Raw genomic sequence first — 12,857 nt, forward strand, 5'->3', positions numbered from 1 at the left:
TATCCCGATTCGCGATGATATAAGACCGAGCGTGGGGTTGGTTTCCCCACACTTGAGGGGTTCAACAGTCCGTGCCGACTTGTCGCATGGCCTTTAGCCGTCTATTTCAGGCCGATGGCCTCTTGAAGTGAAACACCGCTATGTTGAGTCGTGTAGATTGGCTCAATAAGCCGCTATCCATATGCTGGCAAAATAGATTATCCGGACGTCGGATGCATCAGAGACTGCAATAGATTGATCGGATGGACGAGTTCTCCCATTTCCATGTTTCTTGGCTCGAATCAGACGAATATCTCCATGTGCCATTATACGTCTCTCTGAAATTCCTGCAATACCTTCTGTGATTTTGCAATTACTTATCTAGAAAAGGGAATTTCGTAAGAAGGGATATCGGTGGACATTCGATGATCAATTCTCATATGCGCTGAATAGTATGTTCGCTTCCATTGACATAGATCAGAAAGCTTTCCAGATTTTTTATTGCTTGTCTAATCCGTTGATTCCATCTTTATATGGCCGTAGGTCGTACTCATCCGGGTACGTCTGCAAGATGCGTTTCAGCTCTTGCATTTGTTCCTGTGCTTCCTCCGTAATATCTTCATAGACATCTGTGAAAGCCTCTCGGATGGGGGGGTTTCTTCTCCCGCTCGGCTTCCGAAAACTCCTTCAGCACAGCCTGGCGTAGTTGATCACGAGTCTCCTTCTCCATATCTTCATTCCAAAGTCCCTTGTTTTCCAGCCACTTGCGCAGCCGGATGATGGGGTTGTCCCGCCGCTTCCAGTCTTCAACTTCTACACGAGCACGGTAGGCAAAGCTGTCATCACTAGTACTGTGGTGAGACACTCGGTAGCTCATAGCCTCAACCAGAACGGGTCGCCCGCCATCGCTCAGTGCACGGCGGCGGGCTTCTTTCATTCCTTCGTAAACAGCGAACACATCGTTGCCGTCGACTCGGATCGTGTCTATGCCGTATCCCACTCCACGACTCGCAATCCCGTCACCTCGGTACTGCTCTAAAGTGGGTGTAGAAATTGCGTATCCGTTGTTGCGACAAACAAACACCACCGGACACGATCGTGTCGCTGCAATGTTCAGTGCCGCGTGGAAGTCGCCTTCACTTGCGGCGCCTTCGCCAAAGTAGCAGGCTACTACTCGAGGTGACTGGTTGGGGTTTTGAAGGTCCTGGATTTTTAATGCATAAGCTGCACCGGCAGCTTGGGGGATCTGGGTTGCTAGCGGAGACGAGATTGCGTGCTGTTTTACCGTGTACTTAGAACTTGTTGATCGCGATTTAGTGCTAGCGGGGACTTACTGTTCGGGGGTAGCTTTGCGCGTAGTGAACAGGCATGTTTCTTCCCTGCCATTATCGTTCGCGTTTGCGAATAATTGGCTCATGAAATTCTTCAAGGTAAAGCCTCGTTGTTGGAAGACGCCGGTTTCTCGGTACTGCACAAAAACAACATCGTCTGGCGTGAGAGCTGCAGCTGAAGCGACTGCGATTCCTTCTTCGCCCGCGGAGACCTAGATGGGAAGGTCATTAATCCCACGAGTCTATAATATATCTCGAGGCGGTCACCTACCATGTAGAAACTCAATCGTCCCTGTCTCTGAGCCTCAAACATAACGACATCCATGATACTCACTACAAATAATCAGCACTGCAGCCTTGGTCAGTTATCGGAGAGGACCAACCGGTGAGCATGTTCTTATACCAGGTCAATACTTCCTCGTCTGGTACATCGGGCGGTCCCCGCGTCTTATCTACTATCTCGCCATCGGAGTCGAGTACTCTGTATGTTGGGATCGCAGGGAGGTCGGATGCTTTCAAAAATTTCATATCACTCGTAAACTTGCTGTTGACTGCACCCGGGAAATGCACCCTGTCTCGCCATTATTGTGGATTCTCTTGGATTCGCGCATCGAAGCACCTACCGGTCCGACCCCGGCCGCTGGGAGATTGAGCTTCCCCATCTTCGCGCTGCGATCGCTCGTCCTGCATTGAGCATAGGAGAGGACCTAGTAGCTAGCCATGAGCTACTAACTAGCTGTCGTGAAACCATTGTGTGTGAATGGTAAATCTGAGCCAAATGAGGAGAAGTAATAAGAGGCTTGGGGAAGAGCTCGGTTGCCCGCGGGGCTGTGATGTGAACGCCGACGCCAGCCGAGCCCTGCCGCTCGCGGGGAAAGCATCAGGTGACCCTTATCTACTGCGTACTTTGCGCTCACTGGTTTTTGTAGATCCGAGTTGTTGTTATCTATATGCTTTCTGTCCTCTTTCCTGTCTGGCTATTGTGGGTTATGTATCGATTGCCATAGTAATAGTGGTCATGAACAGGATATCATACATTGGCCCCGACGCTATCTTATCGAAACAACTGATGCAAATAACATATGCAACACAACGAAATGGTATGAATGAAGAGCGACACCGCATTAAACTAATAGGAGCATGATTTGAATGATCTAGAATCGTATTTCTACACCTCAAATCCACTATTAACACACAAGACGCTCTTTGCGCTCCTTGTCCAGATTCCGCACATGTACGTGGGTATAGAAGCGAACAAAGCTAGTCAAAGAATGCGTTGGTTGATATAGAATGTCCCGGTTTTCCTGCCATGAGGGATGCAGCCCCAGAGGAGCCTGCATGGAACTTGCAGTCCCCAAATCCAGACCCGCTGATCCGGGGGCGTCTTCCCGCAAAAGTGGTAGCAAACCGAAACCGACAGTGCTCCCCAATTCTAGTTCTCGTTAGGGCCTTTCTCTGCACAACAAATGGGCAGCTTGCGGGGTCTCAGACGGGTTAGTGTGGTTTTAAGTCCCAAGTAAAGACATCTAGTTCCATTCTGCACGTACAGACCCAATCTGCCGCCTGCAGTCATTCCATCTGCAAGATAAACTTGAGCCAAATTCGTGGAGGTCTAGCAGAGCTGTAGATCGAGAGTCTTATTATTCTAGACCCCAACCCATCTTGAAGGCCGAGACTGAAGACAGCCGCAAAGCGAGGTTCGAATGGACCAGACTTCCACGATGCGACGAGATGATGCTCTGGACTTTTTCGATATTCTCCGACCGAGGTTGCTCATAGTCATTGCATGATCATGAGTCAATAAGCTTGCGCAAGAGAAGACTGTGTTCATCAGATATTCACTTTGGTCGAGCGCTCTGTCTAGCCGTAGACCTCGGACCGTTTTCAATGTCGCACATTTCGAATTGGAATTCGCCTAGATCCTGCTGATCAGGCATTTGCTCATATGTACCCGCAGGAATGTCATTCAAGGAGCCCGTCTTTCCACTGTAAGCCGATTTCTTGGAACTTAGGCCTGGAATGTGGATTTTCCACCCTTTGTTCTGAGAGTCGGATGTATACTCGCGTTCTAAGGAGCGCATTCTCGCGCGCGCGGGTTGTAGAAGAGGCGCATATGTTGGAAGACAGGTGCATAGAAAGGCCAATCCCAACTGAAGTGACATCAAAATCATTCCTGCGGGGAGCGCGGGGTAGTGGGACCACGCTGGTCGCCAACTATAGCCCACCTTGACCATGCTCGCAATGCAGACACTACCCGGATTAGTACTTGTACGACATGGGAGCCAGAGGCTATGAACTCACAGTCCCCCAATGAGGAATATGCCGCTTAACGACCACTTCTTTTCCCGTGTCAGATTCAGCCGACTGATCATCAGCACTGGTAAGAAGAGGATGACCACGTCGAGAAAGAAATTCGACAATTCAGCCCCGAGCCAGATCTTGGAACTTGACATGCAGTAGTCAAGCGATGCAAAGGCGTCCCAGTACATATGAACCGGCGAGCATTGGAAGATCGCAACGAACAGTATTATTATGAACCAAGTCGTACATGCGCCGGCTGTTGCAAAATTGAGAAGCCGGAAGAGCCGCGAGACGGAGAACAGCTGATGATATAGCGCAAGAATCGAGTACTTGAGGAATGTGAGAGTGATGATATAGAAGACTTCGATCTTGAGGAGATTCTGAAGAAGAAGAAGCATGTTAGCGAAGTTAGAAGTGATCAGTATTTCTTAGTTCGATACCTTATAGAAAAATCTTGTCCAATCCTCACCACCGGGCTGTTTCATCATCCATGGAATGTTGAGCGAACCTGGACCCGGGCCAGCAACGATGTCTATCCAGGATTAGCATGCATCGCATGGGTATCTTCATGGTGCGCTCCTACAGCTAATGAAGACGGCGACATAGACACAGAAAGTCGCCAAGGCTCCAAAAACAAGCCAATCCGCGGCAATGAGTGGCATCCGAACAGACAGCTTCACTGCAAATCTAAATCCAACCGAAATGACAGCTAAAATCAGCATCGCTATTGCCATTCCAAGATTCTCCCTCCCCGAGGTAGCGAGTTCCTTCATCTTGATGTCCACAACATATGCAGAGACAGATAGAAAGGTGAAATGATGAGTTGAACAGAGCGACGGCCGTGGAGTGTTGCACTGGGTGGCGGATTTGGCAGTGAAGCTCAGCAGATCATTCCTATAACTATTCTAGTCCTTCGTAAGATTGCCAAATAAGGATATTCTGCAGCACTTGAAGTTGGCAGCGGGACCCACTCTTTGGCTCATCCGGCCCCTTCTCAGGCGTGCAGCCCCATTGTATCCGACGGCGTGCCAACTCCTCCCGAAGCTCTATTCTGTGAAGACTAGCTAGATCACACCACGCACGAGTCAAAAGCACCTTTTTAATGACAGATTAGCTTATAATTAGCGTCATGGCGACAACACGTTCATAGTATGATCTTTCTGGGGCTAATGCTCTATCCTACCTATATCATTGCCATTCCTTGTGGCTTAAGGGGCCAAGACTGACAGGCAACCCATGATGAAGAGGTAACCGCCGGATTTGTTTCCAGCACACCAAAGCAAAGCAACTTATAGAATATCAAGCGGAATCCAGAAACCCACTGTTCACACATTGTTCCTGAGCTATATCCTTCTTGGTGATGGTTTAATGATCAACGCAGAGGCTTCTTTGCACGCCAAGATTCTGTAGTAGATTCCGTCGTAGGGAGAAGAGCCAATTTTGCACGTAATCATCTTTATAGAAGGCTTCGTTAAAACAGGCCCTCAAACGCAATTTGCCACCCCACGTGTAGCAGTAGTGGGCAATAGAAGAGTAGCTATTGGACACGCAATAAGACACATCTTGGATTGTGACGGGGCCGTAAAACCGGTTTAGGAAGGCGCCTTCGATAATCCCGATGCTTGACAGCGCTGGCTCAGGCTCATCAGCCCTGCCCCAGGCTTGTGAGATGTTCTCTCCTACGTGCTCCATCGTTAGCTGGTAAGCAGCAATCATATTTGTCTCAGTGGGGTCCCAGGAAGATCGATAGAAAGGTTGTATTTTCTCCGTGAGTTCTCGCCAGTGCGCGTGCGCATCAACATTGAAAGGCAACGCTGCTATGAACAGCGACGGTAAATCAGAGGGTTTTCGGATAGAGGAAAAGTGCTTGCGCAAGTCGAAGATACAAGCAGATGTGTGATGAGTCTTAGCTGAGCTTGGATTCATGCGGGTTGTTTCAGATATCATGGATGCATGTACGGCAGTTGTCACTGTAATCCCCAGCCGACGAGCTGAAAGGCAGACCTCATTGGTCAAGTCTTTCGATAGTATCACCTCCGCGATTCTCGTATTTCCTGGGTTTGCGTGCGGGTTGATGGGGGCCAGGCCGATCCCCGGGCCGTCAACCTGAGGATGAGCAAACCATTGATAAGCTTGCTCGGCTAAAGCCCCTTCCTGATTCGTACTTGATGATATTGATGCATTTGTAATGTCTTGCATTGAATATGGCAGTCGCTGGTACTCCTCGCCGGCGTATACCGGGGGAAATAGACTTGGGCTTTCAATTTCGGAAAGTAACTTGTGCAGCATGGAGGTTGCCCCCCGAAGATCCCAGCGCCAATGGGGGGGGATACAAGCGAAATTTCCTGGCTTGCGGGGAACCAGTGGCAGTGGACTTTGGACCCCATCAGGCCAGTCTCATGTGTGAAAAACCCATCTGCAGAACATGCTGGCTCCACATGGAAGGTGCCGTTGCACCAAAGCTCCAGATCCTGTGCACTTCTAATGGGGGTGTACCGCTTTTCGTAACCTTCGATATCAACAGCGATATCTGGACACTGGAGCCGGAGTGCTTTCCAAGCTTTCTGGAAGGCAGGTATAATCTCATCTTTTGAGCAATTCTCGATTTTGGCGGTAACCATTACCAGCCAGTGCTCGTGGCCGACGTCTTTTCCACGCTGCCCAATAATATAGCATGCTTTCTCGAACGTGTCGAGGGGCCGGACCCAGTATTCGCCTTTCTGCGTCCACGACATTGTCATAGATCAAGATCTCCAGACGGAGAATACCATTTAGTAGCTTTTGTGTGATGAGGGATGGGAAAAATTGCACATCCGGTGACAACTCGAGACCGGCACTAATATGATATCCCTAGATTCGAGCCCCTTGCATGAATTTCAGCCACGTGCGCAATTTCAATATCTTGGGCGGCATCCGTGTGGCAAGCAATATGGAACGACAGCAGCGGGAGGAGTCATCTGCCTGAAGTCAGAAGCAAATCTGCAGGATGCTCCCTTGGGAGTTGGTGGATGCACTGATTAACAGACCTTACTGATTTTCTTCTTCTTGCCTAGCTTTGATAACTGGACAGTTTCATCCCAGCTGCTCTGTACCTTGCATGTCTGGACTTTGTCATGACCACCAGGAATAAGCTGGCCCAGGCCTATCACTCAGTTTGAAGGCCAGGTCAGGCGAACGCTAATTAGAACTTGGAAGGTCGTGGACACAGAGTGTATGGACGAGAAGTGGGCTCGGAGCCCTTGACGAGCCAAAGTTCCCAAGCCCTGAATTGTGAATCATTACTCGCTTCGAGGGAGTTCGCGTTGCATTCAGTTCGAGCGATCGTGGCATTTCCACATTTCCAGTTGGTAGATATGTGTTATGTCGGCGACGAGCAAGAGTCAAATGCGCACCCGGTAAAGAGCAACCTAGGAGACGCCTGATCAGGACGCGTATGTTGGAACTCAGGAAAAGACATCTTAGGTCTAGATCGAACACCCGTTCTAGGTCTAGAATTGCTGGGTTGAACTATATACAGTGCGTAACCAGAACGATGGCATTCTCATATGCATGATTGGGGAGGCGTAAGCTCATCCACAATGACCACCGACACACACACCTATTTACTGTGAGAATTTGGTAATTTTGGACACTGTGTAAGTCATTTCCAGGAGGTTCATCTCAGGAGATGACATTCAAGCGAGCATACCCAAAACGGGGTGGAGTTCTACGACTCGCCTTTTGGGTACACTACTAGCACCTGGACTGATGTTAACTCTTGTCAGTTGTGGACTTCGAGATGAACCGATCTCCTATTGTGAGATACGGCCCTCTCCACTGAGGCCGATTTCGCAGGGAGCGTAAGCCGAAGAGATATGATATTGGGAAACAATCAACAGAGCCAACAAGAGACCAGGGAGTTGGCTAAACATTTTATGTATCAATATTCGGAAAACAGGCGGCTCCTATCCCTTTAAGAACCCTCGCCAGAACTCTGCACGTATGCTCATCTCTAGGCTTCTTCAATTGACCACTGGCTGCCATTGCCGGTCAACAAGAGACGCTGAGATGGGCGTATTGTTTCTCCGGCCTACGTCCTGTCTGATTAAGCTCTTCGTACGAAAAACTAAAGTTGACGCGAGACGCCAATTGACTAATATTTCCGTAGCATTCCAAGGTTCTCCCGGACTATTTATTTTCAGTTATCTTGAAGCTAGTCGCCGATATTGCATGACGGACGTGAAGTACTTCACTTCATCACCCCCAGCCTCTTCAATTCTAGTCCAGAAACAGGTCATCATTTTTCGTTATCGACACGTATGGATCAAGTCTAAAGATACCTCACCATAGGGCGGACATTTCTCAATTCAAGTGGAGTCCTTATACATATACTATAGGGGGCAAAAGTCTGTGTGCATACCGCTCCACCTACCCCATCAAATACTGATGTATATTCATGGCATATCCTACACCACCAACCCTTATTGGATCATACGAAAATTCAAAATACTGAATAATCAGGTTTTTTTGCAGAGTTGTCTTGCTTAATATTTTGTATAGTTATCTTCGTTTATATACAATCTATCCATCCTTCTTCCTATACTCAATATTAACATATCAATCTTCGTCTAACACATCCTATATAGCATTAATACACTCTTCCAGATAATCCCGGTCTTTCTCAGATTATTCTATCTATATAATATCTTTAAATATACAAAAAAATTCAGTATTTTAATAATTTCCGGACCAGTTTAATAGGATTAAGATCAGGCGAGTATACAGGCCAATCTTCAACGTACATCCTGTGCTCTGTAAACCAAACCTATATATCTTTCGCTATATAGATATTTTTGGTATCTTTTCCAGATTGATAGCGATCGATGCTGGTCTAAACGAAACTTAAACACCCAGCCATATCGCGCATTGGGTGTGGTTTTGCTTTCCCTCGGACTCGATAGTGCTTAGCCGACTCACTAGTCTCTTTCGTTAACATTGCCATCCCCTGTCATCATAGTATCAATTTATTGCCATCGTCAGACCGGTTAGCCAATCCGAACAAGACATAGTCTTCCTCTCGAAACTGTTCGATGGTATCAAAAGGAAGTGCCAACCGAAACCCAGAGATGTGTCTTGAAATGACGAGAATGAGAGTCAGTGCCCGGGCGCTTAAGAATCCTTGACCAGCAATCAAGAAATATCACGTACATCGTTCCAGTAGACGCATCATATATGAGCTTCGTGGAGTCGGCCAGGCATGGCATGACACCGTACGCTAAAAATTTTCTTTTTTCAGTGGTCAGCGTCTTGAAGTATGTGAGGGTAGGGTTGAGGATATGAACTTACTGATAAACCCGACGGAATTCTCCGCGGATTTTTTCGCGATCCTGTCCTTTGAGACTCCAAAAATATTCCTCAGATAGCGGTTCTCCTGGGACTTTCTCCCAGACAATCAAGACTTCAGAACCACCAGGGACAATTTCGTTCTCTCCCTGCGTTCCTTCTTGGTAACCTAGGAGTCGGGGAACGACAGGACATTTCTGGAGTCTCTTGAATGCCTCTAACTCGCTAGTCTGCCTTTGCGGGACTGCCTGGCTAGCTCGAATTTTAGAGGGGGCGAATTCGGTGCCATCGATAGGGATTTGACGATAAATTCGCATAAATGCTAGCTTTTGCGGGTGACCCTTCAGGTGGCAAAGAAACTTCGCGGCAGCGGTTCCGGGCTTAAGACCACCATTGACATCCTGCTGGTTTATAAAAGAAGCCAGCTCCCCAAGCTTTTTGATGATAGTCCATGTCCGAGATGGCAACTGGTATTTAGGCTTAGCCTCAGTAGTAGTCTCAGTGCCTTCAGAGACCCAGATATAGGAACTTGGGCCGCTATGCATTTTGTTGTCTGTAAAAGTTCAAGAGACGGGTCGTAGGTGGAAGAGAAGGAAGTGTGGGAGAGGAGGAAGCGGCGTACGACTTGAGACACTTTAAGTAGATAGAAAACAGAATCGGTTGATTCCGCTGGCTGACGCGAACATGACACCGGCTCTTTGTATGGCTTTCTTTGATGGGCAATCATTGCCTGATGCCGCAGGCATCGATTGATCTAATAATGATAGCGACTCCTTCGAGATCTGTCTTATCGTCAAGCTTAGCGTTGATATGATTAAGCTTTCTGTCTGGCGGCCCCAAACTTAGGCTAATCCCGGTCTACGGCTTCGCAGAAGACATCGTTCTGCAGTCATTATCTATACAGCGACTATCTTTCGAGACGATATCTCTCCTACAGTCCGATTTGAAAGCCATACATCATCTATACCTACTCCATATGAGATCAGACTACCTGAAGCCGCTTTCACCGGATACGAGCTTCCACCTCACGTCCATACCAACCTCGAGGATGATATCGTCTTGACCGGAGGCGATTGAGCAACTTTAGGAAGAGACTACTAGATTCCGAGAAATAGATACAAATGATGGTAGCCTTGTACTTTACTTCTGGTTCCCTTTTACTTACTCTCCTTTTTTGCTCTCTGGTTTATTACTCTATTCTCACTATATACAACATTAGCTTTTACAACGATGTTACCTGTTTCATCCGTCCATCAGATAGGATGGTCTGTGTGCCGCAGTGTCCAACAAGCCGAATAGTATGCAATAATACAAGAGTTCTCACCTCTTGAACTCAGGAATTAATCCAGCCTAGTAAATAGATCTTTGAGCAAACTCAACAACAACATCAGTTAAGAGGACACCTGTGATGACAACGCTGGATAGCCTGCCTCACTTGAGCAGATAGATCAACGTATTTCCATGTATATAATCCACAAATTTTATTCTTTTTTTTTAATTCTTCCAAGTCGTTGTCTTTCCCCATCGCTTGTAAAGACACCGCAACGCAGAAGACCTGGTCGCTGCTAGCTTTTTAGGCAAATCCCTGGCCCAGTAGAGAGACAGAAGTGCATGAGTGCTTCTCGTCTACTCCGAGTACAATATCTACAGCTTTCTGATTCGCGTTGGTAAGTCGGCCACTGCACGTTGTGGCCTACCACCCATACCTTGTAATATCGACGTTGCACTCGACTATCAACTGGCAGGCCAAGACATGTGGCATTACCAGTCTACAAAACATTACAACGAGGCTCTCGGGTATGGCAAACATTCGATCGAGATGGAGACCTATGCAGATAGTACTGATAAAAAGGGATTCTTGCTGCGGTCGCAATATGCGCTTACGAACTGATAGATGCCCCCAGTACACCCTGAAGGGACGCCTGATCGCCCTGTCCGTTTCCCAGGAAAAATATGCAGACTCTATACCTGCATTATCGCCTGCTATTATTCCAAGCACACGATGAAGGGTCTCCGTGTTCTGGCGTCATGCACCGCAATACTCACTGTGTGCATGTAAGTGAGGGAGAAGTCTCAGAATCGAACTGGACGCGGTATTCACCCTTACTGTCTTCGGCATATTCCCGCCACCTCTGGATTTGAAGGATGCAGCACTTTTGGCATCATGTTGGCCTCGTGACCGATCAAGCCAGAAACCTGATGCCGTTCAGTCTCCTAGAAATCTGGAACCCTGGAAGACAGAGGGAGTCATCAGCCAATCATTTGACCTCGGAGGACTCTTTAGTCCCCGAGGACTATCGGCTCCCCCGTTCGTAGTAATCGGCCATCGGATTGACTCAAGAGAATCTACGTGACAAGTAGAGGGTTTTATGGAGCGCGCTGGAGAGTTAGCGCGACCGCGTTGCACAAACCTTTCCGCCGACAAGACCAGAGGGAGTAGCTCTGCGACAAACCAGACCTGAGCGTTGTATACCCTCGAGCAGGTGTTTGGGTTGACCACTGTGTGCTGCGACTGGTCAAAGTTACCCATCCAGCAAGTTTTCCCTATCTAGTTCAACGGCCGCATGACGGCTATCCGGGTTGCAATATCGGAACGTTGGGGTGGTATCGAAATCTTCTGGGCGAGGTCTGATAATATGCACGCGAGAATTGCGGCGTCAGTCTTGCTAATCCGACCAACCCATTGAGGGTCCATTCTATGCAGGCAATATTTGTGGCAACGCAAATCTTCGAAAGAAGAGAGAGCAGGCTGCGGTACTTGAGATCTTCATGGGGAACGGGGAAGAATTGAGATGGACCACAAAACCTCATCGAATGACGCTTGCGGATGAATCGTCTACTGAAAATGTTCTGTGATTGGGATACAGGGATGACTGCTCTGTCATTATGGCCAATTGACTCTCGAGCGGACCGCATGCATAGGTGACACATGGATATTACACACCAAACGCATTGACAGTGGGGGGAACTACCCTCGTAGCTTTGCGAGCAACACATGCCAACAGACTAATCCATGCGCTCCAGAGCTGCCTGTGGATTACTGCGTAATTGGAGGCGACAAAAGATGATGTATAACAAACCCGAGAGATCGACCATTGAGGTCTCGTCCCCGCCTCGCTTACCAGTTATGTTCAAGCTTTTTCAATTATACATGAGAGGCGGCCCCTCTCATTGGATGAGTCGTACAGGCTGTGACCAGTGCTGCACTCGATGATCCCAGTCGCACATCCCATTCCTTGGTCCTTGCGCCATTGGGACCTCGGGGCCCACAGAATGGCTGAGCTGCTTTAGCCGGTCGGGCTTGCTCCGAAGACCTGTTCGACTAGCACAAGGAATATGTCCCTACCGTCTTCTTCTTCTCCTTCTTCTTTTTTGTTTTGCCTGAGTATAATGATCGAGAGATGTTTGCTGCTTACTAGGCTTGTCCGGGTAGCGAGAGGTGATTTCGGGTGCTCGGGGTGAAGCTAGACCATTGCAGGCTTGCCAATTATTGGAGTAAAGCTCGCCTCCGCTATGTCTTATGACGTGGACTCGACCTGTAAGAACACAGGCCCTCTCCACGGACTAGGTCAGCATTATCCCCTGCCTGGAGGCAAACAAATCACAGTGGCGTCCATGCAAGGTACAAAAACGAGCCAAGGCTCGTGAGCCACGAGAAAAAAAAAAATATGTTCCAGGTCATACTGCCTAGTGCCTTGCCAAAGGTCATGACCGTAGCTCTCGAAAGAAGCTGGACCATATGCATGCAGAGTGACTCGAAGGAATTCAATAGCTCCCTATTTTGCATACGGTCGAGCCCCGGGATCTGTAGCTCTGACCCTGCAGAACTAGAAGCAAATGGAAACTCCGGTGGATCTTAGCAAGCACGGAGCGTCGTACAGCAGCCAGCTAGCCACAGCTGACCTGCAGCTTTGTGGAGCAGAC

At 48.3% G+C, this 12,857-nt stretch overlaps 4 protein-coding genes across 4 annotated transcripts; all 4 read right to left on the reverse strand.

Annotated features, from left to right (window-relative positions):
• Positions 1-477: 477 nt before the first annotated feature.
• N7468_002673 (thiamine pyrophosphate-dependent dehydrogenase E1 component subunit alpha) lies at positions 478-2,000 on the reverse strand (the record flags this gene model as incomplete). Its single annotated transcript, XM_058471970.1, is given in 5 exon segments — positions 478-651; positions 674-1,298; positions 1,314-1,506; positions 1,694-1,885; positions 1,934-2,000. The coding sequence occupies 5 exon segments, from the start codon at positions 1,998-2,000 to the stop codon at positions 478-480; spliced, it is 1,251 nt and encodes a 416-aa protein (XP_058335111.1).
• Positions 2,001-3,148: 1,148 nt separating this feature from the next.
• On the reverse strand, positions 3,149-4,384 carry N7468_002674 (uncharacterized protein; the record flags this gene model as incomplete). Its single annotated transcript, XM_058471971.1, has 4 exons — positions 3,149-3,560; positions 3,612-3,991; positions 4,052-4,143; positions 4,195-4,384. 4 exons carry the CDS (start codon positions 4,382-4,384, stop codon positions 3,149-3,151), a joined length of 1,074 nt encoding a protein of 357 aa, XP_058335112.1.
• A 592-nt stretch (positions 4,385-4,976) lies between these two features.
• On the reverse strand, positions 4,977-6,346 carry N7468_002675 (uncharacterized protein; the record flags this gene model as incomplete). The annotated part of the gene is made up of 2 exons (XM_058471972.1): positions 4,977-5,888; positions 5,945-6,346. The coding sequence occupies 2 exons, from the start codon at positions 6,344-6,346 to the stop codon at positions 4,977-4,979; spliced, it is 1,314 nt and encodes a 437-aa protein (XP_058335113.1).
• Positions 6,347-8,601: 2,255 nt separating this feature from the next.
• On the reverse strand, positions 8,602-9,478 carry N7468_002676 (uncharacterized protein; the record flags this gene model as incomplete). The annotated part of the gene is made up of 3 exons (XM_058471973.1): positions 8,602-8,722; positions 8,799-8,876; positions 8,937-9,478. 3 exons carry the CDS (start codon positions 9,476-9,478, stop codon positions 8,602-8,604), a joined length of 741 nt encoding a protein of 246 aa, XP_058335114.1.
• Between the last annotated feature and the right edge of the window lie 3,379 nt (positions 9,479-12,857).

Source organism: Penicillium chermesinum (genome assembly GCF_028974085.1).
Source record: "Penicillium chermesinum strain IBT 19713 chromosome Unknown utg000002l:1.0-5270490.0:1.0-5274688.0, whole genome shotgun sequence".
Lineage (NCBI taxonomy): Eukaryota > Fungi > Ascomycota > Eurotiomycetes > Eurotiales > Aspergillaceae > Penicillium > Penicillium chermesinum.